Below are 27,665 nucleotides of genomic sequence, written 5' to 3' on the forward strand. Positions count from 1 at the left end.
CCGGCAAGGAAGACGCAACACCGTTGGATCCTTCTCAATCAGCCTTTATTGCAGGAACACCTTATTGATGATACAGGGACCCCGGGGAACAAAGGCACTCGCCTTAAATACAAAACAGGCTGTGGCTGTAAATTTGTCCACTGGGGATTGGTGGAGCATGAAATACCTATTTAGCATGAATATCACCCTGGCCTTGTAGGTACTGGGGGGTCTGCCAACACATGCGCTGTAGGTGTTTACCACAAACGACCACCGGATGTCGGCGCCATCTTTAGCCGCTCCCTACAGTAACTCAGTAAGGAGCTTTCAGGGTCCTCCTATTTTACAAGATTCTGCACAAGCTCAGTCCATGGTGGAGCCTTACCTGTTTGTATGACATTCATGCATTGGCCAGGAACATGGGTGGCCCTATAGACGGACGGACCCCAGTCTGCAAACAGATATGGGGAGCCAGATACTGCTGCAGGGGCCTGGAGGGACACCAGACGCTCCCCTGTTTTATTGGTCGGAGACCCCAGTGGTCTCTCCCCCCCAATGGATTTGAACTCTGAACAGCCATTTCTAGGATCCTGTAAGTGTGGGGTGATTCCCCCCGGGTTTTGGAATACCACGGAAATACTGGATAATTTTCGTGACTTATAAAGACTCCAGGAAATTAGAAGGGGCTCTAGGTGCCAGCCAGCTGGATAGACAGACCACATCAAACAGAAGCCCATCAGCCAATTCCTTCCAAGGGCACAGCTGTTCTGATTCAGGCCTGTGACCCCAGACCTGGGAAGCTGAGGCAGGAGGATTGCTGGGAACTCTTTTTTTTTTTTTTTTTTTTTTGGTTCTTTTTTTCGGAGCTGGGGACTGAACCCAGGGCCTTGCGCTTCCTAGGTAAGGGCTCTACCACTGAGCTAAATCCCCAGCCCCTGCTGGGAACTCTTTAGCCCATCCAGGATACACAGTGTGAGCCTATCTCTGAAAAGGAAGGGGCTAAGGCTGTGGCTTAGTTGGTACCACATTAACCTGGCATGCAGGAAGGCCTGGGTTCCATCCCCCAACACTGCATCCACCAGACATGGTGGAACACCTGTAATCCCAGAACTTGGCAAGTGGAGTGTCAGGGATTCAAGACCATCCTTGGCTATGCAGAGTTCAGGGCCAGCCTGGGCTCCCAGCCTTGTTCTCAAACAAGGGAGGGAGACCCCATGATGAACTCCCTATGTCTCTTGAGTACAGTTCAATGAATAATGGAATCTCAAACTCCACCTTTTACTAGCCCCTTCTTAAGTCAGGACCTTAGGAGTCCCTCCCATCATCCTCAGGGACCTTGAGACAACCCCCCCTCCAGTCCCCCACCAGCCTGGGTGAGGGTCCCCGTGGGTACTGACCTCGGACCTCTCATTCCCAACCCCAACCTCTTCCAGGTTACAGGACTACTGAGCCCCCAGGATCTCTTTTTCAGTTTCCGGCCGGACCCCAGAGGGATGCAGGTCCATGGGCCAGGGGGGGCCTAAAAATAGGAGGCTAGGTCTCCTTGGGGAGGGCGGCTTGAGTGCGCTTCTCCATTATTTACACAATTAAAAATAGTGACCAATCACTGGCGAAGACAGGGGCAAATGGAAGCTTGTCCCTGGATGGGCTTCAAATCTGCATTGGAGTGGAGCGGCAGAGAGAGGTGGCCGGAGCCCAGAATCCATTTCGAATCCACTGTGCCTTGTATGGAGCTTCGGGGTGGGAGAGTAAAGGCCCGGAGCTCTCAGGAGCAGCGCACACCGGTGGGTGAATGTAGTTCTCCTCACAGCCCGCTGTACCCAGTCTGTAGGGGGCCCTGAGGAGCCACCTCCTCCATCACAGCAGGCGGCCCAAGGGAGCTGTCCGATCCCTGCCTCGAACCTGGGACTGTTGGGTCGTGGACCTGGGGGAAGGACTTGAGGCTGCTCGTGCTGACCAGACGGATCCTGAGCAAACACAGCATATACAGGGACCGAGGGAGATGGGACACTGGCCCAGCCAGTCATGGCTGGCTTTGAAGAGGGAAGAAGGGACCTAGGAGAGCAAGGGATGTAGCCTCTAAAAGCTGAAAACTGCACCAAACAGCCCCGCTCCCCGAGGCTGCTAGAGAGATACTATCTGCACCTTGCTGGTGGCCCAGCGAGACCTCCAGCTCCCAGAACCAGAAGATAACCGCCTTTATTCTTCTAAGCCACAAAAACAAAGCGAAACCAACCAAACAAAAACTGAGCAGAGACAGAGTCTGAGCGCGTTAAGACAACCCAACACGGTGGGGACAGGGTGGGGCGGTTTGCTTAGTTTGTGTGCGCATGCGCGCGCACTGCCTCCGGTTCTTTTTTTTAAAAGTCTGAGTCCTGGGTCCAGAAGCTGCAGTCAAGTGCCAAGGTTGGGATGAGGACATTTCACATCACAACTCTGGGAGGCTCTGAAGCCGACCGGCTGTGGCTGTATTCGATATGTCCACGGATTTCCCTGACTAAAACGCATAACCCGGACTGTGTGACCATGACTGCAGTCACCTTTACAGTATCTTTTTCGTTCTCACACTTTCAGCTGTGATCCTGCAATCCCCCAGCCTCCAGGAACTCACCAACTCCGGATCTTTCTTTCGTGTAAACAGAATTGTGCATCCGGTGGCCTTTCACATCTGATTCCTCACAGTGTCTTCGTGTTCCTTTCCTCTTCGTGGCTGAGTACTATTCCACAATCGGGACATTTGTTTCTTTGTTTGTTTTGTTTATTCATTCTTCATAAGATGGACACTCAGTGGGCTCTGTCTTTTGGCTGCTGTGACTCATGCTGTCATGAACATTTGGGGTGGAGATACAAGAACACAGTGGTGGGGACACTCTTCCTTTTCTATGCATTTACTTCCAAAGCCAGAGCCACAAATGTGGCCACAGGAGTTGGGGTGTGTGAGGATACTAGACAAGGAGGGTCTCCACATGTCAGTGGCTTTCCTTCAACCATCTCTGCTAGCATGGCCAATGAGAAGACACCCCCCTTTACCATCCCATGTTGGAGATATGGAAACTGAGACTCAAAGGGGCTGGAGTTCACCTAGTGAGCAGGTGACTGAGCCATCCTGGGTCCCAGTCACTAGCCCATGACTGCTGACACTTCTTAGAGGTGTCTCCAGCCACCAGGGTGACCCAGCTTGGTTATACGTGGCCTGTGCCACAGAGCCCAGTTTTTATTTAAAGATTTTTTAAAAGATTTATTTACTTATTTTGTATATGAGTACACTGTAGCTGTCTTCAGACACACTAGAAGCGAGCATCGGATCCTATTACAGATGGTTGTGAGCCACCCTGTGGTTGCTGGGATTTGAACTCAGGACCTCTGGAAGAGCAGTTGGTGCTCTAACCACTGAGCCCGAGCCCAGTTTTTTTTTTTTAAGATTTATTTATTTATTATATATAAGTACACTGTAGCTGTCTTCAGATACACCAGAAGAGGGCATCGGATATCTTTACAGATGGTTGTGAGCCACCATGTGGTTGCTGGGAATTGAACTCATGACCTCTGGAAGAGCAGTCGGGTGCTCTTAACCACTGAGCCATCTCTCCAGCCCCCGAGCCCAGTTTTTATAACTGGAGATGACGCTCCCACTCCTAGAAGGCTGGGCTCTCTCCTAGCAGAGCCACACCCCTGTCCAGGTCTCCATTGGTTCTGATGTAGCCAGGGACAAACCCTGGACTGCTGGGCATAAATGGGGTCTGATGCACTTACCTGAGATTCCCCTCAGGGACACAGTGTGCTGTGTCCTGGTACATTACAGAGTGCTGGCCCCTTGGGTCCAAGTGCATTTTCCTCCTAGCTTCATAGTCACAGATCACACACATCCGGAGCAGGGAGGGTGGCAGGGAGTAGCAAGACCAGGGACAGTTTCTGGGATGATTGTCCCTGTCTGTCCTTCAGCTAGGCTCCCAACCTCCATCAGTGTGGGGGGCTGAGGCTATATCTAGAGGCCCAGTGCAATCCTGCAGGGTGAAGCCAGCAGTGTGGGCTGAGCCTGTCACTTCCTTCCCAGCCTGGAGCAGTGGAGGTGAGGGGAGCCCTGCAGAGGGTTCTCCTCCCCCCTCCTCCCTTCTGAGCACCTGCACCCACGGCTGCACAGAGACTCGGGGCTGATAAACACAGGGTGGTTGCAGCATTACACAGGGTAAAATTTGAAGCTGAGCAGAGAGAGCTTCCATCAGGGGACCAGCCCAGGCAGGTGCTGCAGAGCCAACGGCCAGGCCTGGCCACGTTGACTCAGCAGAACCCAAGCCGTTGCTGGCTGCTGACTAGGCAGGGGCAGGAGAGGGGAACTGGCTCCCAGCTGCCCACTCCCGCTGGCACCAAAACCCTGCAGAGTTGCACTAACATAAAGAAGCAAACTCCACTCCTTCATCAGCCAGAGGGAGGTGTAGGATGTGGGTCAGTTTCACTCGGGGACCCAACGTGGGCTAAGCTGGGGGTCCCAGCTATGTGAGGGTCATAGAGGTGGTGGGGGGATCAGGGGTGGGGGAGGAGACGGTACTCCACCCTCCCACTTCCCAAAGGAACCGAGTTGCTCCCCAGGGAGCAGCAGAGTGCACGCACAGAAGGCATAAATTGTCCTGAGGGGACCTCAGTCTAAGAGGTAGGCAGCGATGGACAGCATGCAGGTGAGATGGCCCTGGGGTTACAGCAAAGGCCCCCACACGGTGGCACGGTAAATGGAGAGCCCCTATTTCACTCACAGGATTTCCCCTACACCAACCAAAGGGCACAGACCAGGGCCCATTCTTTTGGGCTAGCAGGAGTCCATAGACTTCTCCACACACACAAATTTAGAAGCAGCTATGGGTGCTGAGGCCTCCTCATGAGAACTTGTGGGCAGTCCCTGTCTACTAGGCCATGAGACCCCTCACCAAAATGAGCAGGACCCCAAGCCTGTTCCAATAAGGTTGTTCATTAGCCTCTGCTCCTAGGAGTGGTTAAGACCTTGGCTCAGCTATGCCTGTACCTTTCCTAAATGAGACATGGGATAGAGGAGGACAGGAGGGTGTCCCCTAAAGTGACTCCAATATGTCTAGCTTCAGCCACCAAGCCTGATAACCCACATGGAAGGAGAGAACTGAGTCCCATTAAATGTTCTCTGGCCTTCACATGCTCACATGGACATACATGTGCGCATATACATGCATACACACACATTAGAGAGTTGCAGGTGAAAAGTCAAATTCAGTTGGTGCTCTGTGTGTATGTGTGTGTGTGTGTGTGTGTGCGTGTGTGTGTGTGTGTGTGTGTATGCACGCATGCACGTGGTTCTGTAGGTACACACTCATGCCAAAGTGCAGATGTGGAGGTCAGAGGACAACCTGCAGGATTTGTGGTCTTTTCCATCATATGGGTTCCAGGGATTGAACTCGGGTTGTCAGGTTTTGCAGCAAGCACCTTTACCCATCTTGTGGGCCCCTAGTGGGCTTTGAGCACATTCCCAGTTGCAGTGGCTACTCTGGATGCCAAGGCTCTAGCAGGCACGGGGACCCCAGAGCATCTGGTTTGAAGACAGGGGACAGCCTGGAGTCAGGGCTGGCTGAGCAAAAATGCTTGCAGTGAACTGGAGGAAGCTGATCCGGGCTCCATTGGGCTAACCCCCGCCTCTTGTTTCTCCTACTGCTGGGCCAGGTGGCCAGCCAATCAGGACTGGGGGGGGGGGGATGGAACTTAGCTCCACAGCCCTAGGTAGCATACCTGTGGCTTCCAATCCCTTCTTCCAACTGATGAGATGCCCCAGGCCCCCAGGCTCTGCTCAGCCTCTGCAAGGGAGGGACAGGCAGCCTCCAGAGCAGCTGTGGCTGGTGTGTGTGTGTGTGTGTGTGTGTGTGTGTGTGTGTGTGTGTGTTGTACTGCTGGTGTGAAGGTGGTACATCCCTGGTGGCTGTTCCCAGATGATGTCACGGGCAAGCAGCCCCTGCCTGCTATTCTCAGACTGTGGAGCACATCTCTGCCTGGCACAAGTCTTCAGGGTTCTTATAAATAACCGGAGCTGGGAGTGCTCGAGGATGCCTGAGGTATATGAAGAAGGCGGCTGCGGTGGGTGGCCACATCCTTCCTCCTGGCTTCGTGGACAGGGGTCAGAGTGTCACCCTCCCTGTGTAACACCCATGGGTGCCTACAGCTGCCTGCTGACTCCTCACAGATGTGCAGGCCAGGGCACCTCTGAGGCTTCCTGGAGTAACCCCAGGGATTTGGGGTCCCTACATCTGCCCCCAAGACAGGTCCTGAGCTGCTGGGCCAAGCAGAGCGGAGACACATGAGGAGCAGACAGCACTGGATGCTGGGGAGGAAACATGAGGCACTGTCCAAGGAGGTACCCTGAGCTTACGTGGAATAAGGCTCAATACTTCTCCTACGGAAGAATTTGGGGGCAGATCCCACTGTAGCCCAGGCTGGCCTCAAACTTACTATGTAGCCAAAGATACCTCAAACTGCTCATCCTCCTGGCTCCACCTTCTCTATGCTGGGGTTACAGGTGTATGCCCTGCCGAGTCGTTTAATTTCTTTGAAAAAGCTCTAATACTGCGTGTACATGTGGGTGTGTGTGCCACAGCGTGTGCAGGGTGATCAGAACACACACAACTTCATGGAGTTGGTTCTCTCCTCCCACCTTTATGTGGGATGGAACTCCAGGTTCCCAGGCTGGTGTGACCATCAAGATAGGTAGCCATTTTTAAGTGCCTGGTTCAGGGATGCTGGGTACCCAGGCTGCAGTGTCAGACGTTTCTACTTTGAGAGTTTCAAGAGAGAGTTTGTAAACAGCCCACCCTGGTTACGCCCCTCCACTTTGCCGTGACTACAGTGGGTATGAAGCGAGCGTATCTGTTAGTACATGCAATGCTCCAGGGGGGTTATCTAGATGCTTACTGACACTTGTAAAATACCAAGCCGTCTTAGAGCAACCGACTCAGGAATTTCTATTTGTATGTCAGTGTGTAGATTATTACACTCAGGGTCTCGCTATGTAAGCACAGGCTGGCCTCGAACTTGTGGAAATCCTCCTGCCTAAGCCTCCCCAGTACTTAGAGATCACAGGCATGTCCCCCAGGCCTGGTGTGGAATATCTTTATGTGCTGGTAGCTGAAAGTGGACCTGACTTGTGTTGTACATGGCTTTACCAGAAGACTATGCCCTGGCCCAGAAGAGTGCATTTATAATAACAATAATAATTATATTAATAATATTAACAATGATAATGAATAACAATATATTAATATTATTTTAAATTTAGTATCTCTATGTGGTCAGGCTGGCCCAAACTTGCGATCTTCTTGCTTCAGCCTCCCGAGTACTAGGGTGACCAGCCTGAACCACCAGGCCCCATCTGCTCTCGGCAGCCATCATCTTGTACAGCACCTGCCCAGCTGGGTGAGCCATGTGCAGGTCCCCACTCCAAGGCCCTCTGCCTTCTCCTGGGGTCATCGTCCTCCGGGAGTGCGATGGCCATGTTGCTGGCAACAACTAAGAGGCTCCACGATCTGGTCACAGGGTGGATGAGGGCCGCCATTTCTGCTTTTCTACATCACTCAATCCTAAGAGGAGGTACTCACAGCCCTAAGACAGGATTGCTGAGCTCATAGCTGGCTCCTGAGTCTCCTTGGCCCCTGCTGAGCCCCCATACAATGCCCCCGACACTGCTGGCCTCAGGGATGTGCACAGTGATCAGCCTTTGGAGGTAGACACAGCAGTGTTTCACTTTTAAATGACAGCAATGGCATCCCCAGATAAATTCATGCTTCTGGCAGCTTCAAGGCCTTAGAGGAGAAGGACGCTGTCCACGAGAGGTGGGCAGGTACCCATTCTCTCTGCCTTCCACCTGTGCTGTGCGGGCACAGGAGAGACACAGCGCCAACCCAGGCTTCCCTGGAGTCACCAGGAGAGGATGTGGAAACTTACCTCGCCCCCGCATTCTCATCCCCGCAGAGGAACTTGGGTTCCCTGGAGGGTACAGCAGAGCCCTGGTCATGCCACCAGTTGGCAGGGTGCCTGGCTCATCTTGCACTCTGGCTCCTTCCTGGCTGTGTTCCTGGCTCGATGGCCTCCTATAGGCAGGTCACCAGGCACTGGGCTTAATGAGCTCCTCGGGGCCGATGATGTCGTTTGTTGGCCTTTGTTTGCCAGGATGCCTGGATGGTACTGAGGAGTCTCTCACTCGGAGAGCGACCTACCTGTGTGCTCTCGCCCTCAAACCACGTGGTTGTCTCTAGTACCCTGCATGTAGTGCTGCCTGGTCTAGGCGGCTCACTCCGGGATGCTGTCCCTACCTCACAGTCCCGCCCTGGTCATCTGAGAGCCAGGAATGCACTGCTCAGCGGCCTCGAGCCCTCCCCAGCTCTGAGCAGAGGAGATGCCCAGACAAATGGTACTTACCTGGAGCTTTTTAGTGAGTGGGGAGAGCTCACCAGAGGAAAGTCTCCACAAGCAATACCCTTGCCCATGGGTGTCACCCTGAGAGACCAAGGACTCGACAGGTCAGCCTCTGAGCACCTTGGGTTGGCAGCGTCTGATCCCTGGAAAGGTAAGACGGTGTCGTACACACACAGGTGTTTCACTAACCACCCAACTTGTCCCGGCTACAGCTGTCACAGAACAGCAGGCGCCTTTGTGGGAAGGATGGCTTGATCTTAGCTATGGGGTGTTCAAAAAGACGTGACCAGGAGAGTGGTGAGCAGCAGCTGGCACGGGCACCACGCAGAGCTGGCCCGAGCCCTGAACCTTGTCTCTCCTGAGCCTGTGCCACCCCAGCTAAGTTCCTCTGCCTCTCCAAGCCTTTCCTGTGACCTGGAAGATCTCCGAGTACATCCATCCATGTTGACCACTGCCATAACACAGGGCCCACATGCTTCCTGCCAGCGTCCAGTCACGGATGAAAAAGTGACTTTATAGAACATTCTAGGAGAGATGGCTTAGCGGTTAAGAGCACTGACTGCTCTTCCAGAGGTCCTGAGTTCAACTCCCAGCAACCACATGGTGGCTCACGACCATCTGTAATGAGGTCTGGCGCCCTCTTTTGGTGTGTCTGAAGACAGCGACAGTAAACTCACATAAAGTAAATAAATGCTTCTTTTTAAAAAAGCTAGTAGGGGACACAGGGGGAGGAACTAATTAAAAAAAAGAAGTTCAGGGGAAACCACAGACCTTTGTGAGTGACCATGCTACCTAGCACCTTGTCCAGAGCAGCTCTGTGACTCAGTGGAGGCCAGGTCTCCAGCTGGGAAGAGACAGGGTCTGAGCACTTAGCATGTGCTTGGGAAGTGTTATTTTCCAGTCCTTCAAGGGTGACGTTTCCCCGCAGAGAGGTGGAGGGCCACCACCACCAACAACAAAAAACGTTCTGGAGCCTCACCTGGCCTGCAGCACTGACTGAATGCATGCCGATAAGGCATCATCTGGGGTGATGTCCCCGACCCCATGCACTCCAGCTGGGGACTGAAGGGTGCCTGCGTCGGAAGGGGAAAGGTTAGGCCTCTTGGTGAGACCACAGCACTTCGGAGTACCATCTGCAGCATGAGATCCCTTTTCCAGCATTTCCTGTCTGCAGGGGTGATGGGGTCTGACCCTGTGCAAATGCCAGCCGGCTGGGTATCAGGCAGAAGGACTGCAAGTTTCCAGTGTCTCAGGGAACAAACAGCGCAGGTGCTGAGAGCCCAAAGAGGAGCAGCAGAAGTGGGATGGGGGAGCCGGGGGTGGGGAGTGACTGAGGGGTCGGGTCTTGGACTGTTGTCAGTGTTTGGTTTGTGGAGTTTAGAGACAGAACCTGTCTTAGGCAGGGTTTCTATTCCTGCACAAACATCATGACCAAGAAGCAAGTTGGGGAGGAAAGGGTTTATTCAGCTCACACTTCCACACTGCTGTTCACCACCAAAGGAAGTCAGGACAGGAGCTCAAGCAGGTCAGGAGGCAGGACCTGATGCAGAGGCCATGGAGGGGTGCTGCATACTGGTTTGCTTCCCATAGCTTGCTCAGCCTTTCTTTCTTTCTTTCTTTCTTCCTTCCTTTCTTTCTTTCTTTCTCTTTCTTTCTTTCTTTCTTCCTTTCTTCTTTTTTTTTTTTTCTTTTTCGGAGCTGGGGACCGAACCCAGGGCCTTGCCCTTGCTAGGCAAGCGCTCTACCACTGAGTTAAATCCCCAACCCCTCAGCCTGCTCTCTTATAGAACCCAAGACCACCAGCCCAGGGATGGCACCACACACAGTGGGCTGGGCCCTCCCACCCTTGATCACTAGTTTCGAAAATGCCTTACAGCTCGGTTTCATGGAGGCATTTCCTCAGGTGAGGCTCCTTTCTCTGTGATAACTCCAGCTTGTGTCAAGTTGGCACACAAAACCAGCCGGTACAGAACCTGAGGCCCTCTATGTACTGACTGTGTGGTCTGTGACTGGGCTTCACTCCAGCCACATTTATTACTTTTTTCTCTTGAGAAACATTTTAAGGTATATTTATTTGTATATTTATTTATCTGTGAATGCATTTGTGAATACAGGTGTATGTGTGTAGGAGCATGTGTGTGTGCATATGGGAGAGACATAAGGGAGTACTTGCTTGCGTGCGTGCGTGCGTGCGTCAGAGAACAACCTGTGAGTATCTCTTCTTCCACCATGTACGTCAAGTGGAACTCAGGTCTCTGGGATTGGTATCAGATCCCTTAGGGCTAAGCACTCAATGGCCCTTAAATTTTTCAATATCGACTAAGGACATGGACTGTCCCTTGGCACCTGCAGACAGAGGTCACATTCCCAATGTGACAGGAGCACCCTCAGCAGGGTGAAATGTTCTCAAGAAGATTCCCAGCAGGAACCATTTCTGACAGAGATCATGGCTGTGCTTGTACATGCGGAAGTTTCACAGAGACTCGTGGCATTCTGGTCCCTGTGGCTAAGGTGGGAACAAGTATCCATCTACTGGCAAGTGGAAGAACGGTGTCGCTTGTCATAAATGCAGCCCTTCCCTGGCTGTGATCACATGAATGCTGAGTGAAAGAGGCCAGATACAGAAAGCCTCAATGGCCAGCACTCCACAGACTAAGTGTCCACAGGAGACAGATCCATGGGAACAGAGAGCAGCAGTGAGGGTTGAGGAGGGGGAAAGGCACCATCTTGAGGAGAGTGGTTAGGAGTAGTGGCTTTGGGTCACATACTCTGTGCTGAAACAGGGAACCAGCTTGGTGTTTGTCAACAGAGCAGCAGATGAAGGAGGTATAGTCAAGACAGCACACTGTTCAGTCCTGGAGGGGGCAAGGAAATCTCTGAGCTGCAATGGCTGGGAAACATGGTTCAAGGGGTTCATTTTACTCTGGCTGCTATCAGCTGAAGGGGAAACCATTACATCACACAGAGAGTGCAGCACAAGGCCAAAGAGGAGGCTGGGACATCCTGGAAGAGATCTCCAGGTGCCATTTATGTGGGTTATTTGATGAGCAATTAGCAATCTCAGAGTGCCACTTGGAAAGAGTGACAGCATGTAGTGGTGGCATGGTCCCCATGCTGGCCATCTTTAGTGCTAGCTGCCCTAGTGGGACTCGAAGAGGGTGACTTGTGGCAGCCACCATGCAGTCCCCTCACATGCTGCAGGCAGGTCCTGATACACTCATGGGAACCTCTAACAAACGTTCTGTAGTGCTGGGGGGGTGGGGGTGGGGGGCACAGCGCTTTTTGGGTCTATTTACTACAGAAGCACTGTTAGCCTCATTGTCAAAACGAGGCTGCTGCACACAGATGCTCTAACCGCACAGTTTTTACCCATGGAAGGGAAGGTTCTCGAACCCCCCCAGACTTTGGGATGCTCAGAACGGGGGTTGGGGGGTGCAGTGAGGTAGCTGGGTCCATAACACAGCTGGACTCAGTGGTGGCTTTCCTATTCAAGTGCCCACCCACACACACTAACAGCCGGGCCCAGGTTTACCCACAGGATCTTACTCTCACCAGGGCCTAATACAGCAGCAGCCTGCCTCCAGGCAACCTTGAGTGGGGCCATCATGCCTTTTAAACCAAAGGCAAGCAAGCGTTACCCAGTGCTGGCCAGGCATTTGGTGATCTGGGTCTGCCAGCCCCTTGAGCAGGAGGCTGTTTAGGCTGGTGCCTTCTGGAAAGCAGCACATCCATGACAAGCATCAGCATCCTCCAGTGAAGAGCCCAGTGCCTGACTCTCGACTTTTGCCTCTGTGCATCTTCCTTCCGTCTGTCTGTCTTTCCTTCCTTCCTCTTTCCATGCAGACAAAGTCAGATAAACAGAGATAGCATAGGCTACATCTGGACGATGACATCCACAGATGTTTTTAAATGAAGACTCGGCCATCCAATCCCCCACTTCTTGTCAGGACTAACGCAAACGTACAGCTGTCTTTATGGGAAGGGGCCTGCCGCTGGCCTGGCTCCATTTATATGGCAGGAATGATGGAAAACTTCCGAAGGAGAGCAGAGGCAGCCGGTGCAACAGTCTGTGAGATGGTACTGAGGTCGAAAACAAGGCCCTTGCTAACTAGGGAGACGGGGATGGAGTAGCTTTGGATCGCTTCCTCTGAGTGTGGCTGCAGACACTGGACTTGGGGTGCCATTCTCCAGTGTGCATGTGAGTGCGTGCGTGTGCTGGGCGAGTTCCAGGCTTGACTGAGGGCGGCATGTCCGGCTGACTGGCCTCTCCTGCTGCAGGTGTGCAGAGGGCTTATTCCGAGTCACCTGGCTGTGCTCACAGCCTGAACGGAGTGGAGCGCAGGTAGCATACTGCCAGTGACGACAGAGCCCACTGTCCTGGCTGTCCCTCCACTTCCTGTCGTCCTCAGGGTCCAGAAAGTCTGCACTCAGTAAGACACTTGTCCAGTGTTGAGAGGAAACTAGGGTCAGCTATTTTATTTCTTCCCCCTCGTCCAGGAGAGAGACCCTGCCTTCCTTGTCCTCCCTTGCTGCTGAATGAAGCGGGCAGGTCACTGGCATGGTTTCTCTCGGTAAGTACGTTTATTAGTTGTACAAAAAAAAAAAAAAAAAAAAAAAGACCCTTGGCATTCATTAGGAGAGAAGTTGCTATAACCAAATATTTAGTATTTTAACATTGTGAAAGTTCTACTTTTATAACAGGGTTTTTGAAAATGGAGAAAACTTTTGGAAAAATTTTTAAAAAGAAACTTATGATTTATTAGAGTACAGGATCCAAAACACATTTTTAGAAAAATAGAAAGTGCCCAAATGCCAACTTACACGGGTGATAGAGGCTCCCTCAGCCAAACGAAGCCTTCGTGAAGAAACACATTTAAAAACAGTCTACGTACATTATTTACAGTCAGGTCAGGGAGGGAAGCCATCCTGCTCAGCTTTGATGGCTCTCTACGGAAAAAGGAAACCAAAGCAGAAACCCAGCAATGGAAACTTCCAGCATGCTCCGCGGCTGCTTACAACTGGGATGCAAGGGTCTGAGTCCTCTGGGCTGGTTCTCTCATCTTTCAATGAGTAGGTGTAAATCCCCCAACCTCAGGCAGATGCTCAGAGTAGTTAAATTTCCAAATGCAAGTTCGAGCCCGCCTCTGACTGGTTCTGACTGGTGAGGCACAGACTGGGCAGGAACCTCTGCAGCTGCAAAAGCCTCGAGCGTCCTGTCCTTCTAGAGACTGCCTAAGTGATGGTCTCCCTCGGCCATCCTGGGGCTGCTGAAGGACAATGGAGGGAGTGCTCACTTGGACCGGATGAGGATTCACATGCGGAAGGCAGGCAGGCGAGGCCGGCAGGCAGACCCTAAAGCTCCACTCACTAGAATGATGGCATTTTAAACGCAGGGCAGAAGTGCCATTGGCCCAATGGGTAATTACCTATGGGACCGCTTGTCTGAGGACCCACTAGGGTCTGGTAAAGGTTTGGTCCTTTCACACTCATGGACAGCATCAGGCAGAAGCCAGGGGTGACCTGAGGCTAGACCTCATCCAGGAGTCAGTGTCCTGGAGCCTTCAGACTGGCAGCTTGAAGCCCAAAGCATGCACTCCTCTTCCGATAAGCCCAACACTCTCAAAATGGAGGGTCTGGCCGTGACTCAAAGGAGTGACAGGGAACAGGAAGTCTGTCTTCCCGGTTAGGCTTCTTCAGTTCATTTTCCTGATCAGAGGAAGAGACCTGTTTTCTTGGTTTGGGGACCAGGAGGTACAAGTTTTAAGAGGAATTTTCATTCGATCTGCAGGCCTCACTGCTGAAGCGGACCCATGACCGCCTTAAGATCCACTCATGATACTGGAGTAGATTCCTAGGGTTAAACAGGGAGTAGTCATCTAAAAGGAGCAGCACTCGGACGTGGAGGACTTCCCTCGGAAAGGCCATTGCTGTACATTTGCTCGGAGAACCAATGTACGAGACAGAAGCTCACAACAGGCAGAGATGTGCACAGACCCAGTGGGGGAGAAAGGAAGGAGACACTGTCCTCTCAATTTAAATTAAAAAAAAAAAAAAAAAAAAAGGAACACTTGAAATCTGTGTTTCTGTATTAGCAAAAAAAAACCATGGACTGACCACTCTGACGACACCATCTCCAGGCCTTCCTCTGAGCACAACCTAACATAAGGTGGAGGGCGGTGGCCCTGACCCAGCGGCCTGTGTTCCAGACATGAGGAAACATGGCCCCCAACCGTCTATCGGAAGAGACGCTGACACAAGGTAGATGAGACGGGGATGGGAAGGGGGTGAGAGAACAGAGTGTGGATGGTGAGACCTCATGAAGACAGAATGTCACACACTGTCACCACGGGACAAGCAGACGAGCCATGCCACTGGACACGGTGCCTTTCAACTGATTCACTAGTGTAGCGGAGAGCAGCGCTGTCTGCGGCTGGAGGAACACACACCGTCTAAACCGGGGAGGCAGCCAGGGCTGCTGGTGAAGTGGCTGTCCTGTGCTGACTCCGGGGGGCAGCACGCGTCCTTCAGGAGTCTGTTCCCCAGAAGGCGGCAGCGGCAGCGGCAGCGGCAGCGGCAGCAGCAGCAGCACACATGTGACAGCCCCTGAGTCTACTCGGCTGTGTCCTCCTTTGCACTGTAAATGTTCTGCACTGTCTCATACACAAACTCCAGGTCCTCGGGGTACCGGATCTCCAGCTCTGCATTTGGGATGTAGTGTGTGCCCGTGAACTCCGAGAAGTAGCGCCCCACATCTGGGTGCGAGATTTCCTGAGGCTCCACGTTGTATTCCAGGTTTTCTGTTGGCAAAGAGGCAGCAGACACTGCTGTTAGCATTTCGCCTCCCACAGTGGCTCTCCTCAGCCCCTTCCGGGGGAGCTTTTGAAACAGAGAGAAAGTTACCAGCAGCGATGTCCTGGTGTTACAGGTGATTACTCAAGAAGGAAAAGGCAGAGGTGGCAGCTATGGGGAGGTGGCAACAGTGGTGGCACAGGTCCCCTTCCCTGTGGCTCTGCTCAGAAGACATATCTTCCTATTTTCAGAGAGGTGCTTGGCTCCAAGACTCCCAGTGGCACTTCTGGAGCATTCTCCGCACCCCTCGTCTGGCTTCGCAGATAGCTGGACACAGGGTAGACAATCCTCACCCACACCTCCCGCCATCGCACAGGTGTCAGAGCCACTCTACCACTTTGTCTTGAGTCTCAAACCTGCCACCCTGTGCACAGAGGAGCCCCTGCCACACAACCGTTCTCCAACTCAGTCCTCCCTTGGGCCACACCTCCTGGGTTAGCTGGTGACTGCAGCTGCACCCACACCCTGCTCGGTCCCTAGGAGAGCCTGGTTGTGTCCTTCCTTATGTTGACTTTGCCAATGGAGAAAGGGACAGACCTAGCTAACACACAGAAAAGACCCAGCCTCAGAGGACAAGGGACCACAAGGCCCCATTGCTGTGGTCCTACCAAGAGAGTGGCTGACCACACAGAATCCCCAGGACTTGTTCCCAGGCTGGGACACAGGCACAACCTTGCTCTGAAATACTTTTAAGTGGGTCCCTGAGCAAGGCTTGTCAGAAGCAGCACACAGGATAGCCCAGACACACAGAGGCCTAGAGCTAAGGCTGTCCCTGACGCTTGTCTACGTGAGGTAGTGTGTCCCAACCACCGTTTCCCCTTTAACCACAAATCTGGAGGATCTGGGGAAACTGTTGGGACAGCATCTTCAGAATGGGTTAGGGACACGCCCCCTGTGAGGAGTCACACTGTTAGGAATTCATCAGCTCACCAAGACATTAGTGTGGAGGCAGGGGCCTGACTGCAGAGGAGGAGGGAGGCACATGGTCAGGGACAGTGTCTACCTGAGAAAACACCAGGAACCCTAGCAATTCTAGGCTGCAGGGTACTTTTGGGTCTGGGGCTAACTCTGGCCAGGCCCAGTGGCAGCCTCAGTGCACTGCCATCTTGGCCCCAACTCACAGGAGGGTCAGACCCAGTCAGTGTAGAGCTGAGGGGACATATGTGTGCACGGAGGGGCTTAATGGCCTACACCAGCTGCCCACCCTGCCCACAGCCACACCAGTCTCCTCACCTCACAGAAACCACCAGGAGAGAAGAGAGCGTGGACCTCTAAGGCCCTCCAAGAGAAGGCCCTTGCTCTCAAACTGTAGGCAGGACAGGTGAGGAAACCAGTTCAGTTCTAATGGGAATTTGATCCCCGCTTTGAGGCTGATGTGTTTAGTGCAGGGGGGTCAAGGGAAGCTAACACCCCCAAAGTCTGAAGGCATCTCTGGTGGTAGCTCTGGGAGCTGCTCTGGACTGCAGTGGGGGGTTCAGGGGTAGTGCTGAGCACCCCAGCGTACAGGTCCCACCACAGGGAGTTACTTGCCCACTATTCACTTGTTCAGGCGAGATACACTGCTTTACAGGAACCCCTGTACCTGCACAGCTCATCCCCCCTCTCCATAATGCTCTCTCTAGGTGCTAACAGTGGCCTCTGCATGCCTGGGGGAAGGGGAGGGGGAAACAGCTTTGTGGGGACGACAAAGATGGCTACTGCAGGCTTCTGAATACGGTTTCTAACAAGAGGCTGCTCTGGAAAGCAGAGGCAGAACAGTGGGCAGAACCTGGTAGCTGACAGTACACGCTCTGGGTCTGGCTGCCTGGGCCCCTCTCTAGCTGGACTCAGCACGCTGGCCTGCTGGCCCTCGGGCGGCAAAAGAGGAGAACGTAAGGTCTGCTCTGTGGTGTTGGGGAACTGAACCCAAGGCCTGCGCTTGCTGCACTCAGGCTGTACCCCAGCCGGATTCTAACTAACGCTTCTCCCGCCTCCCACGTGTGGGGATCGCCGCTGTTCCCCTTAAGCAGAGCCTAGAGAAGAGAATAAAGAGGCCAGGGGCCGTGCATCTGGAGGGAATGTGCCACCTGATGTCTCTGAAGTAATGTACTCTAAGAAGCACAGCACTGCAGCTCTCAGGGGAACATGGTGTTCGTTTTTTGGTTTTGTTTTTTTTTCTTTTTTTTTCTTTTTTTTTCTTTTTTTCAGAGCTGGGGACCGAACCCAGGGCCTTGCGTTTGCTAGGCAAGCGCTCTACCACTGAGCTAAATCCCCAACCCGGGGAACATGGTTTCTATTTAATATCGTTGGTAGCTTCCTCAAAGTCTGTGGACACACACTGGGAGATACCCCCTGGGGTCCTCTGTGGGCGCCTAGCCTGGCACTCCCGACTTTGGGGGACAGAGGCACATTCTGCACACAAGTCCCTGGAATATGGTGCTCATCTCTGTCACTCTCTACACCAAATGTGCACTGAGCATTTACCTGCATTCTCCACTGTTTGAACAGAGGAGACCTCTTGGTCCAAGTGTGGATGTCTCTAGTCATAGGACTGTGGGGTGGGGCCCCCGGAAGAATGCAGGCTCGAGATCTTACCACTGAAGCCTGCTGGGCCACTGAACTGAGTCAGTGCGCAAAGACACTGGCTGCCAGCCGCACTGAAGACCTCAGCTTGGGGGGGAGAACTGACTACCACAAGCTGGCCCTCATCTCGTCCTGCATGCCAGTCAACACCCACCTCACCACACAGAACCCAAACAAGAGAAGGCCGCATGGCCCCTGAAATGACCAACTGCCACTTTATATCCCCCACCCACACTGCGGGGGAGCCTCACCCTGGCACCATATGTGCCAGCAGAGCAGATGGTGTGGGGCTGCGGCGGAGAGCAGCATAGGCTGTGACAGGAGTCACGGAAGGGGACTGCTGCACGGCTCAGGCTCCGGCGCCCAGAGGAACATTCCCTGTACACCTCCCTGTCACCTCAGCAGCAGCCCCAAAGGGACAGCAGCCAACAGAGTGCTGTGCAGTGCTCCCCCTGGTGGGAGCAGGTGTCACACGCAATTCTGAGGGTCAAAGATGCCACAAATGTTTTGGAGGGCTAAGGACTAGAAAGTCATTATTGATGGCCACTACTCAGGGATAAGATCTGAAGTAAAACAAACAATACAAACAACTTAACCCAGAGATGCTCAAAGGGAAACCTAAGGGAGTCATTTAAAAATGTAGCTTGTTAGGCTGGAGAGATGGCTCAGCAGTTAAGAGCACTGACTGCTCTTCCAGAGGTCCTGAGTTCAATTCCCAGCAACCACATGGTGGCTCACAACCATCTGTAATGGGATCTGGTGCCCTCTTCTGGCCTGCAGTCACATATGCCGGCAGAATGCTGTACATAAAATAAATAAATAGGGGTTGGGGATTTAGCTCAGTGGTAGAGCGCTTGCCTAGCAAGCACAAGGCCCTGGGTTCGGTCCCCAGCTCCAAAAAATAAAAAAATAAAAAAAAATAAAAAAATAAAATAAATAAATAAATCTTTAAAAAAAGAAAAAAAATAGCTTGTTGGCCCCTGAGACTGCCCAGAGGACCCAAGTCTGGCTCCAGCAACTGTGTGGGCAGCTCACAGCCAGGATCACTCCAGCTCCAGCAGACCAAGGTCGCCGGCCTCTGCAAACACTGCACTAAACATCCACACAACGTACACCCGCACACATATGCACATAATTCAACACAAAATAAAGCCTTACCAGAGGTCCCATACCAAGGGAGAGGAGAACCAACTCCTTAAAGGGTCTCAGCCTCCAGCACATGCTTGGGACACACACACACACACACACACACACACACACACACACACTCTCTCTCTCTCTCTCACACACACACACACACACACACACACACACACACACACACACACACGATAATAGTAATTTTTTCTAAAATAAATTAAAAATCTAGCTTGCCAAAGTCTCCATCCTGTGCCCATGGGCTGTGAGCATCAAACTGTCCTCAGAGACCACAGCACCCTGGAGTGAGAATCAGGACTCAGGCAGGGAGTGGGAATGAGGAGGGAGGCACAGGGAGAAGCATCTCCTGTCACTGAGCGGGTGAGGCAGACACTCCTCAAGCACAGCACTCCTGTGTCAGCATGTATCAAGTGCTAGGGCAAACTGCAGTGTCACAGGTCTCTGGGGAGCGACATTCACAGGACACAGTGTGGCCCCATGGACTTCCTAATAATTACTGAAGAAAGTTACCTAGGGCTGAACTCAGCATCACCTGAGTGGGCCATAATCCCCAGGGGCTCTGGGTGGGTGGCCTGTGGGGCAGCGATGCCCATGTAATCAGGCCTGCGACTGCAGTGCCAGGTCATAGAGGTAGTGGAGGCGAGGACAGTGAGCCAAGCTAGAAGGCCAGACCACCAGGACAACCAACACCTGGACCTAAAAACATCCAGGTCCTGGTGCAGGACGTGGAATAGACAGTGAGAAGCTGTGCTCCAACACCAGGCTCTGCAGAGGGAGTGAACCGCAGCAGGGACTGCGGGGCTGAGCCTGGCACACTGCTGAGGGCTGTCCTGGGACAACTGGACGATGAGGAAGCTGATGGAGCAAGAGCTGTTAGCCACGTGGTTTAGTGTTGCTGCCGCTCTAGTGTGCCATGAGGCAGGGTCCTGCAAGGCTCCTTCAAACGCTGGCAAAAAGTCCACCATCTCTATTCACTGACAAGACAAAGCCAAGCAGACAGGCACCATGTGGAGTGGTCTGCCTGCAGGAGCAGACAGGGTGGGGTGTGAGGACACCTAAGACAATGGGGAGAGCCCAGGCTGGAAGTCCAGCACATACCAACACTTCACAGAGTCACACAGGCTGGCCCAGGAAGGTGGCTATGGGAAGAGTCCTTTGTCACCCTTGCCCCACACAGTCACCAGCAGCAGCCCTCCTCATGATCCTGGGGCTGACAGGAAGGCCATCAGAAACCAGCAAAAGCCAAGATAATTACAGCCACTTCCCATGTGCCTGGGCCAACGGGCCAAATACTTCCTTTCCCTGCACTCTCCCGGCCCCAGCTACTCAGAACTTGAGTGCTCCTTTTCTGAAGTACATCAAACAAACGAACTAAGAATTTAAAGATGCTCACACCTACTGAGCATAGGGCGGACCACCGCTGTACCTGGTACAGCCACGTGGACCTGTAAGCTGTGGCTGAGGACAGAAAGCCTCCCTCACTGTCACCTACCAAGGCCCCAGAGCAATTTTAATCACCCTGCCCTTCAGAAGCAGAGTTTTGATTTCCCTGGATTCAGACTGTGCTGTGGGAGACCCTTGAGCATCCAGGGAGCATGGCGGCACTTTCCCCTTACCCAGAAACACACAGAGGTGAGGTGACAGCATGGGTCCTCTTGGCCTCAGATGGGAAGATCATGAATGTGGGAACTATTTCTGCCTTCTGAAACCGTGACACCTGAGCCACCCTAGGTATTTTTCTCTCTGTCGTGGGGCAGAGCAAGCCTGACACTTAAGGCCACAGCCCATCAGCAAGCTCCCGCTTCAGACCCTCTTAGGCAGAGCAAAGTAGAGGTGGCTTCTGCAGCTCCAGGCTTTGCATATGTGTGAGGCTGAGCCTGGGTTCCGAGCAGACTTGGTGCCCACAAGAGTACACCTGTCCATCATGCCAGTGCTCACATTCCCTGTACTGATAAAAGCTGTAAGGGACACAGACAAAGAAGAGGCAGGCCCACTAAGTAGTCTTTGCTGTCAGCTCCACCTATCCCCAGCTTAGGACTTCCCAATCACCAAACATACAAGGATTGTGCTGGGGGTTGCAGTTTCCACTTGTGGCCACATGAGGGCGACTTCAGGCCAGTACTGCTAGAAGCCAGGCCCGGGAGACAGAAGTCAGGAGTCCACTGGTGTGGACAGTGACAAGCTGAGAGTCAGGAGCAGCTCTAGAACAAGAATATGTTTATGTACCTACGTGTGACCTCCCATGGACAGCTGCCACCTCAGAACACACTGGTGAGCTCTGCCCACAGCATGGCCAGCCAGGACTTTACCTTGAGCTGCGTATCTGCAGGAGCCGTCCTCCACCAGCACATTGTAGAAGGGCTGATGGTGGCCGTGAGGCAGACTGTGCACATTCATGTTTCGGATCCACTCGTGCCCCATCATGCACGTGGGGTCCCAGCCGTAGATCACACAGTTGTAGCCGTACCTGTGGGCGGGGGAGATGGCCGGTGAGTTCCCAGGGAGCCTTAGAGTAGTAGTGGCATCAGGAGACTGGCTGGGGCTCTCACACCCTCTGTCCATTACCTGCTTTTACCCTGTGTCCGGTCATCCCTCAGACACCCTGTCCAGCTCACAAACTCTCCCTGTCAACAGAGCACTTCACTGGAAAAGAATAACCTGTTGTTGTTGTTTGATTTTGTAGAGACGGTCTTCACTGTGGAGCTCTGACTGTCCTGGAACTATGTAGATCAGGCTAGCCTCAAACTCAGAGCTTAGCCTGCCTGACCCTTGAATACTGGATAAAAGCTATGCACTACCATGCTTGGCTTAAGAAACTTCTGAGCAGAGTGAGACACACACAGTAGTGTTGGCCAGTGTCAAAGGCGACCGACCATGCTCCCAGTCATCTCAGAGTAAAACAGACTCCCAGAGGCACAGCATCTGACTAAACATTGTGTGACTTGAGGTCCAAGACAGAAAGAATCAGATGACAAAAAGCCAAGTGAACAAAGGACCCTAAGCAAACTACCACACAAAAACCTCCATGACCCACCCAGGTTTGGAGGAAGCCAGGCAACTGCTTACTGCATGTGGTCAGATGTGGGTACAAGAGTGAGTGGTGACGACCTCCCTCTCCGTCAGAAAGACCTGCAGAGTGGCTACAGTGAATGTGTGCAGCACTAGATAGGGAGGAGGGGGAGGAGAAGGAGGGGGAGGAGAGGGAGGAGGGGAAGGAGAGGAGGAGGCGGTGGTGAAGGAAGAGGGCGTGGTGTTCTGGGATACTAGGAGCTTCAGCTGCCTCATGGCCTCTCCTTTTCACTTACATAGGTTTGGCAATTTCCGTAAGGGTTAAGAGAGTTCACTAAATGAACAGAGGCTACAGCTCCTAACGGAATCACTGACAGCATAGCCTCACAGACAATGCAGGGGCGGGGGTGGGGAGCAGCCACACATCAGCGAGGAAGCCTGTGTGGTGAGACAGAGCAGCATCCTTGCCAGTGAGGGAGCCCTTAAGACCAAGTGCCACCTGTGGCTGCCTGTGCATTCCAGGGCATGCTGTGGGGACAGCGGGACGTGAACCCACAGCGCCGCTCTGGGGTTAGACCATGCAATGATGAACAGATGTGTATACAACTATAGGTCAGGGCAGCTCTGACAACCCTGACTGGAGGTGGAGGGGAGGAAGGGAGAGAGAGGGGAGGGCCTGCGGCTGCACTTCAGTGAGCTTTTCTAGCACGCTCTGTCCCTAGGCTTGAGCCCAGCACCCTACACTAACTTTCAGAGCAGTTAGAGCCCACGAGAGACATGACCCTTCAGTCAGAAGCAGGGTGCAGGTCGGGTCCAGCTTGCTGTGTCACCCGTGGTGGGTGCTCGGTGAAATGACCTGAGTTACCAGGGTGTGGCTCTGGGACCATTTTTCCTCTGCGGTGTGGCCGTGGCCCTGGCACATGCCTGTAGTCTGAGGCTAGCCGTGGAGGCCTAAGAGCAGGTACTCACCTCTTGTGCTTCATAACGAGCCCGATGGAGTAGCAGACATCCCTGTGCTTCTCCTCGGAGCGCAGCTTCACCTCCACGCCCACCTCCTCCTTCTTGCGCTCAATGTGCTCTAGCGTGTGCTGCACTAGATACCCCACCGCCCCGTGCTGCCCGGGGTCGAGGGTCTGGATGTGCTGGAGGATGTCAAGCACCTTCAAGACAAGACAGAAAGACTAGGAGATAATATTTTCGCCAGGCCTTTTCTTTTCCGAAGCGTGGATCGACACCTACCCACATAGCCTGACAAAGACCGGCAACAGCATGCCATTTACGGACCAGGATTCTTTTTTTTTTTTTTTTTAAAGATTTATTTTATTTATTATATATATAAGTACACTGTAGCTGTCTTCAGATACACCAGAAGGGGGCATCAAATCTCTTTACAGATGGTTGTGAGCCACCATGTGGTTGCTGGGAATTGAACTCATGACCTCTGGAAGAGCAGTCGGGTGCTCTTAACCGCTGAGCCATCTCTCCAGCCCCGGACCAGGATTCTTAATGGGCCAATCATTCTTGGTTGGTACAGGAGCCGAGAAGGCCAATTTCTATTTTTCTTTTTTCTTTCTTTCTTTTTTTTTTTTTTTTTAAGTACAGAAACCATTCTATCCTGCCATTCTTGCTTTAAGAGGGGAAAATTCCGAGACCCCTTAGCCAAGGCAAACAGACGCTTGGCAGAACTGTCCTGGAACTGGATGGGCTTCTCCTAAGCTGACGTCACTGGAGGGAGAGGCCTGGCTTAGCTTCTAGAAGGCATCACCTGTGCAGAGCTGAGGCTAGCAGCAGGGCTGACCCCACACCACCTGTCTGCTGTGCACAGCAGTGCTACTCAAGCGTCAGGCATCATGCAAAGTGTGTGTGTGTATGTATGTGTGTGTGTGTGTGTGTGTGCGCGTGTGCACACGTATACCCTGGAACCTACACACTGAGATGCAGGAGCACACCCTAGTCTCTGACAAGCCTGGCCTCCAGTCTGCTGAGCCCCGAGTTGCACCTGCTTAGTAAGACGGACAACCTCAATCTACGTGCAGCCCCGCTCGCCTTCCAGCTGCTTCACGATTCAGTTACTTCCTGTCTCACGGACAACAGATCCACAAAGCCTTCGTAGTTTTTCTGAAGCCGATCTTGCCTTCCAGAGCGGTAGACTCAGCCCCTGGTGCTTCCTGGGGATGAATTAGAGGTCTCTCTCTATTGGCCATGGGACAGCCACTACGGATTTGGCTCAGAAAATTTAAATGCTGCCTGAGGTCAGAGGATTAACGAAGATGTGGCCCTGGGTATGCCCTCAGCCCATGGTTCCAACCACCACTGTGGTAGGAGAACGCCATAGAAGCATCTTAATTACTGTGATGCAACTTAACATAAAGAACAATAGGCAGAGTGCCAGGACCTCAAAAAATATTCCAAAGCCAGCTTCAACAGAAATCAGGAGCCACTCCCCAGCCACATCCCCTAAGGTGGGGATGCTCATGCATTTGTCCTGGTAGCTGAGAGCATCCTGTTTGACAGAGGGCCTCTATGGATCTGCCGGAAACAATGGCTGTCCTTGTGTGTGCTTGCCAGTGAGACCCCTCTGCCACTGTGCATACAGCCCTCATCTTTCCCAGAGCCACCCAACAGGACAGCGACACAGCCAGACATGAACTCCTCAGGGCACAATGGTGGCCCATAATCAGACTATTAGACAGAAGGTACTGGTCCATTGCATGGATGTGTGAGGTTGAGGGCGAGGGGACATGGAGAAGGAAATGTGACCTGGACCTGGTGTATTTACAAAGAGAGTGCTGACAGTGGGCATCGTGACCCCAACCAACACTGCAGGCCTTGTCCAGATGTAATGACTTACATCTTAAATCTCAACACTGGGAAGTAGGATCCCAAGAGCCAGTGTGGGCTATATACTATAACCAGGCCTCAAAAACAAAAAATAACAAACCACGTTCCACCCAAATAAAAACAATGACAACAAAATAAACCCACACTCAGGGAGAGAGCTGAAGGAGGCCCGCTTGCCAGTCCTCTGACCATACAGCAGCACAGATGGCTGTGGCCAGGCCCCTGCAGCAGGCAGCTCCAAGCTCGCCAGTCCGCTAGCCTGTGTGCACGAGTCCTGCCTGACCACTAAGCCTCACTCTGCGCTCTTGGCTCCCCTTGCTTATTTGTCTGCTGGTTTTTCTGCTGGGGCTCCAGTTGGACATGCCAGGAGCTCTTGACACAGGTCACAGAATGATGCCTTCGATGGGTGGTCATAGGCCAGCTCTACATACGCTGCCTTCCTCCCAGCGCCTGTAGCCTAAGCCTTAAACATCCACTTCTAGAGTAGTATGTTGGTTGGTCCCATGTTAGGAAATCTGTAAATGCTGGAAGTCTCCTTCACTTACATCCAAAGGAACTACAGTATCCCAACCATTCCCCACAGATATCTCTGAGCAGCTGCCACAAGCTAAGACCAGTGCTGTGAGAGAGAGAACGACTAGTGGGGAGCACAGTATATCCCCGGCTGTAGAATGTGGCCCAGAGTGGAAGGAGGCTGGAGCAGCAATGGAGCTTCGAGGTCGGCAGAGGCGCTGCATGAGCACGGGAGGCACACGAGTGTGGTAGAGCACCAGGGACAGATGTAGGACACGGAAGGTCAGGCAGGAGGGACAGGATCACAGAGACCAGGGAGAAAAGCATCCAAAGGCAGCAGGCACTCAGGGACCAGTCTATCCTGGTGAGATCCTGGCTGCAGAGGTCAGTGGGCCATGTCTTCCCCTGCCCTGCTCAGGTGTAACAGGGGCACTGAAGGAAGGTAGCCCTTGGGACCATACATGGGTAGAGCAGTCTTGAAGAGCAACCATGTGTAAAGTCTGGCAGGGAGACTCTAGAAAAGGGGTCGGAAGGAGCCTGGGAATGGTGGCCAGGAGGCAGGTGGAGCAGCAGAGAAGCAGGAGGGAAAAGGGCAAGGCCACCTCCTGGTCTTACAACAGCGACAGAAAGGCTGCTGGCCAGAACAGGGCCCAGAGTGGGGAGGGGCGGTGTTGGTGGTGGGGGCTGGGAGTAAGAGCTCATGCTTTGGGGAGTATACAGGAGCAAAGACAGGAGGTGGGCAGTCTACACAGTGGATAAAGTGTGAGGTGCAGGCAGGGAGTAGCTAAGGTGGTGGCCACAGGCAAGCCCAATAGGGCTAAGGACTGCTAAGTCTCATTTCAGAGAGGGGGAGGGGTGTTTCCCACACTGCAGAGAAAGCAGAAGGGTCACAGTCCACCCTGGCTCTGACAGCATGCTTTCTCCTTAGTCATGGTTAGTCACGGTGACCCTCAGGGCGATACCTGGGGTAGGCTTAGAGCAGAGGCAACTTCTTGCCTTTCAGCACTTGGAAACTGGCAACAACAGTACAGTGCCACAGGGCAGCTGAGAGGACACAGGGGAGTTTTCAGCAAAGGCAGGAACTTTCATAAGCATGGCCACCACAGTCACAGTGACCAAGAGGCCTGGGCTTTCCAGGTCTCCCAACTCAAGAGAGAGAAAGCAGAAAGTGAGGCACCTGCAGGTTTCTGCTCAGAAACAGATCTTTTAACAAACAAGGCCCATTCCACCCCCACAAGCTGTTATCACCTTCCTCTCATCCCATGCACACCCTCCCCGAGGGAGGGAGGAGGGAGGGAGGGAGGCCTCCTGCCTGCCTGCCTGCCTGCCTGCCTGCCTGCCTGCCTGCCTGCCTGCCTGCCTGCGGTCCCACCCTGCTCTCTGGGATGGCTCACCCTCTGACCTCCAGCAGCCGTCCTCTGGAGAGCAGGCCCAGGTAGTGATGATGTGCACCCCTAAGCAGTACTTTCGTGATCCTAGGGTGCTGATCCCTAAGCTGGCCACTGAGAACTTAGAGGAGGGGTCCTAGCTCAGAACAAAAGGCCTGTGTCCACCCAGCAGGCAGCACACAGCAGAAGAAAACTTGTACTGGTTTGAGTGACACTGGGAAGGTGACTGCAAGGGGACAGCTAGGAGACCCTGCAGCAAGACGGTGTACTTCAGTTGTAGACTCTGACTGGGACAACTCAGTGAAGGGGCCTTTGCTCTCTCCTTCCGAATGATCCTGAAATCCCTCAACAAACACGACCGGCTGAGCGAAGTCGGAGATTAAATCCTGGGCTGCTGGACAGGTGGCAGCTCCCAGGGCACATACTCCAGAGCGTGTGTCTGTTTGGCCGAGGATACAGGACTGCCATGTTGTGTGGTACTGCACATCCTTAGGCCGTAACTGATCACTTATGAGAGCATTTACTTTGTTTTTTAAAATACATTTTAAAAGATTTTATTTTTAAATTATGTATATATGGGGGGTATTGGATCCCCTGGAGCTGGAGTTACAGGTGGTTGACAGCTGTCACATGCACCCTAGAACTGAGCCCCAAGTCTTCTACAAGTGAGAAACCGCTGGGTCATCTCTGCAGCCCCCCCAGAGCATTTACTTTCTATATAAAGACTGCACATTCTTTGGGAAATGTCTCAGCCAAGGCTCAGAGTCAAATGCCCTCTGCAGACTGCTCTAAACAAAATGACTGCTGGCCTTTTTCCAGACCCAGGACAGGAGGGGAATGGGTTACAACTCCTGCACACGAACATGAAACTGCACTCAGTGTGCCCAAGGCCAGTTCTGGGTTCCACGGGTGCCCTCCCCACAGCACTTGCTGCCAGTCACAGGGTTA

At 53.0% G+C, this 27,665-nt stretch overlaps 1 protein-coding gene across 2 annotated transcripts in view; it reads right to left on the reverse strand.

Annotated features, from left to right (window-relative positions):
* Positions 1–13,131: 13,131 nt before the first annotated feature.
* The window catches only part of Fbxo21 (F-box protein 21), a 34,118-nt gene continuing 19,584 nt past the window's right edge, over positions 13,132–27,665 (reverse strand). Inside the window, exons 10-12 of one of the 2 annotated variants that reach the window (NM_001108338.3) lie at positions 22,945–23,135; positions 21,276–21,433; positions 13,132–15,194 (exon numbers count right to left, since the gene is read on the reverse strand). In NM_001108338.3, coding sequence (NP_001101808.2) covers positions 15,007–15,194; positions 21,276–21,433; positions 22,945–23,135 — 537 coding nt within the window. In that variant the 3' untranslated portion in view covers positions 13,132–15,006. Of the gene's footprint in view, positions 15,195–21,275; positions 21,434–22,944; positions 23,157–27,665 lie in introns of both variants that reach the window. The other variant, XM_087578975.1, reaches the window with a different exon arrangement.

This window comes from Rattus norvegicus, chromosome 12 (assembly GCF_021556685.1).
Source record: "Rattus norvegicus strain SHRSP/BbbUtx chromosome 12, alternate assembly SHRSP_T2T, whole genome shotgun sequence".
NCBI classification, from domain to species: domain Eukaryota; kingdom Metazoa; phylum Chordata; class Mammalia; order Rodentia; family Muridae; genus Rattus; species Rattus norvegicus.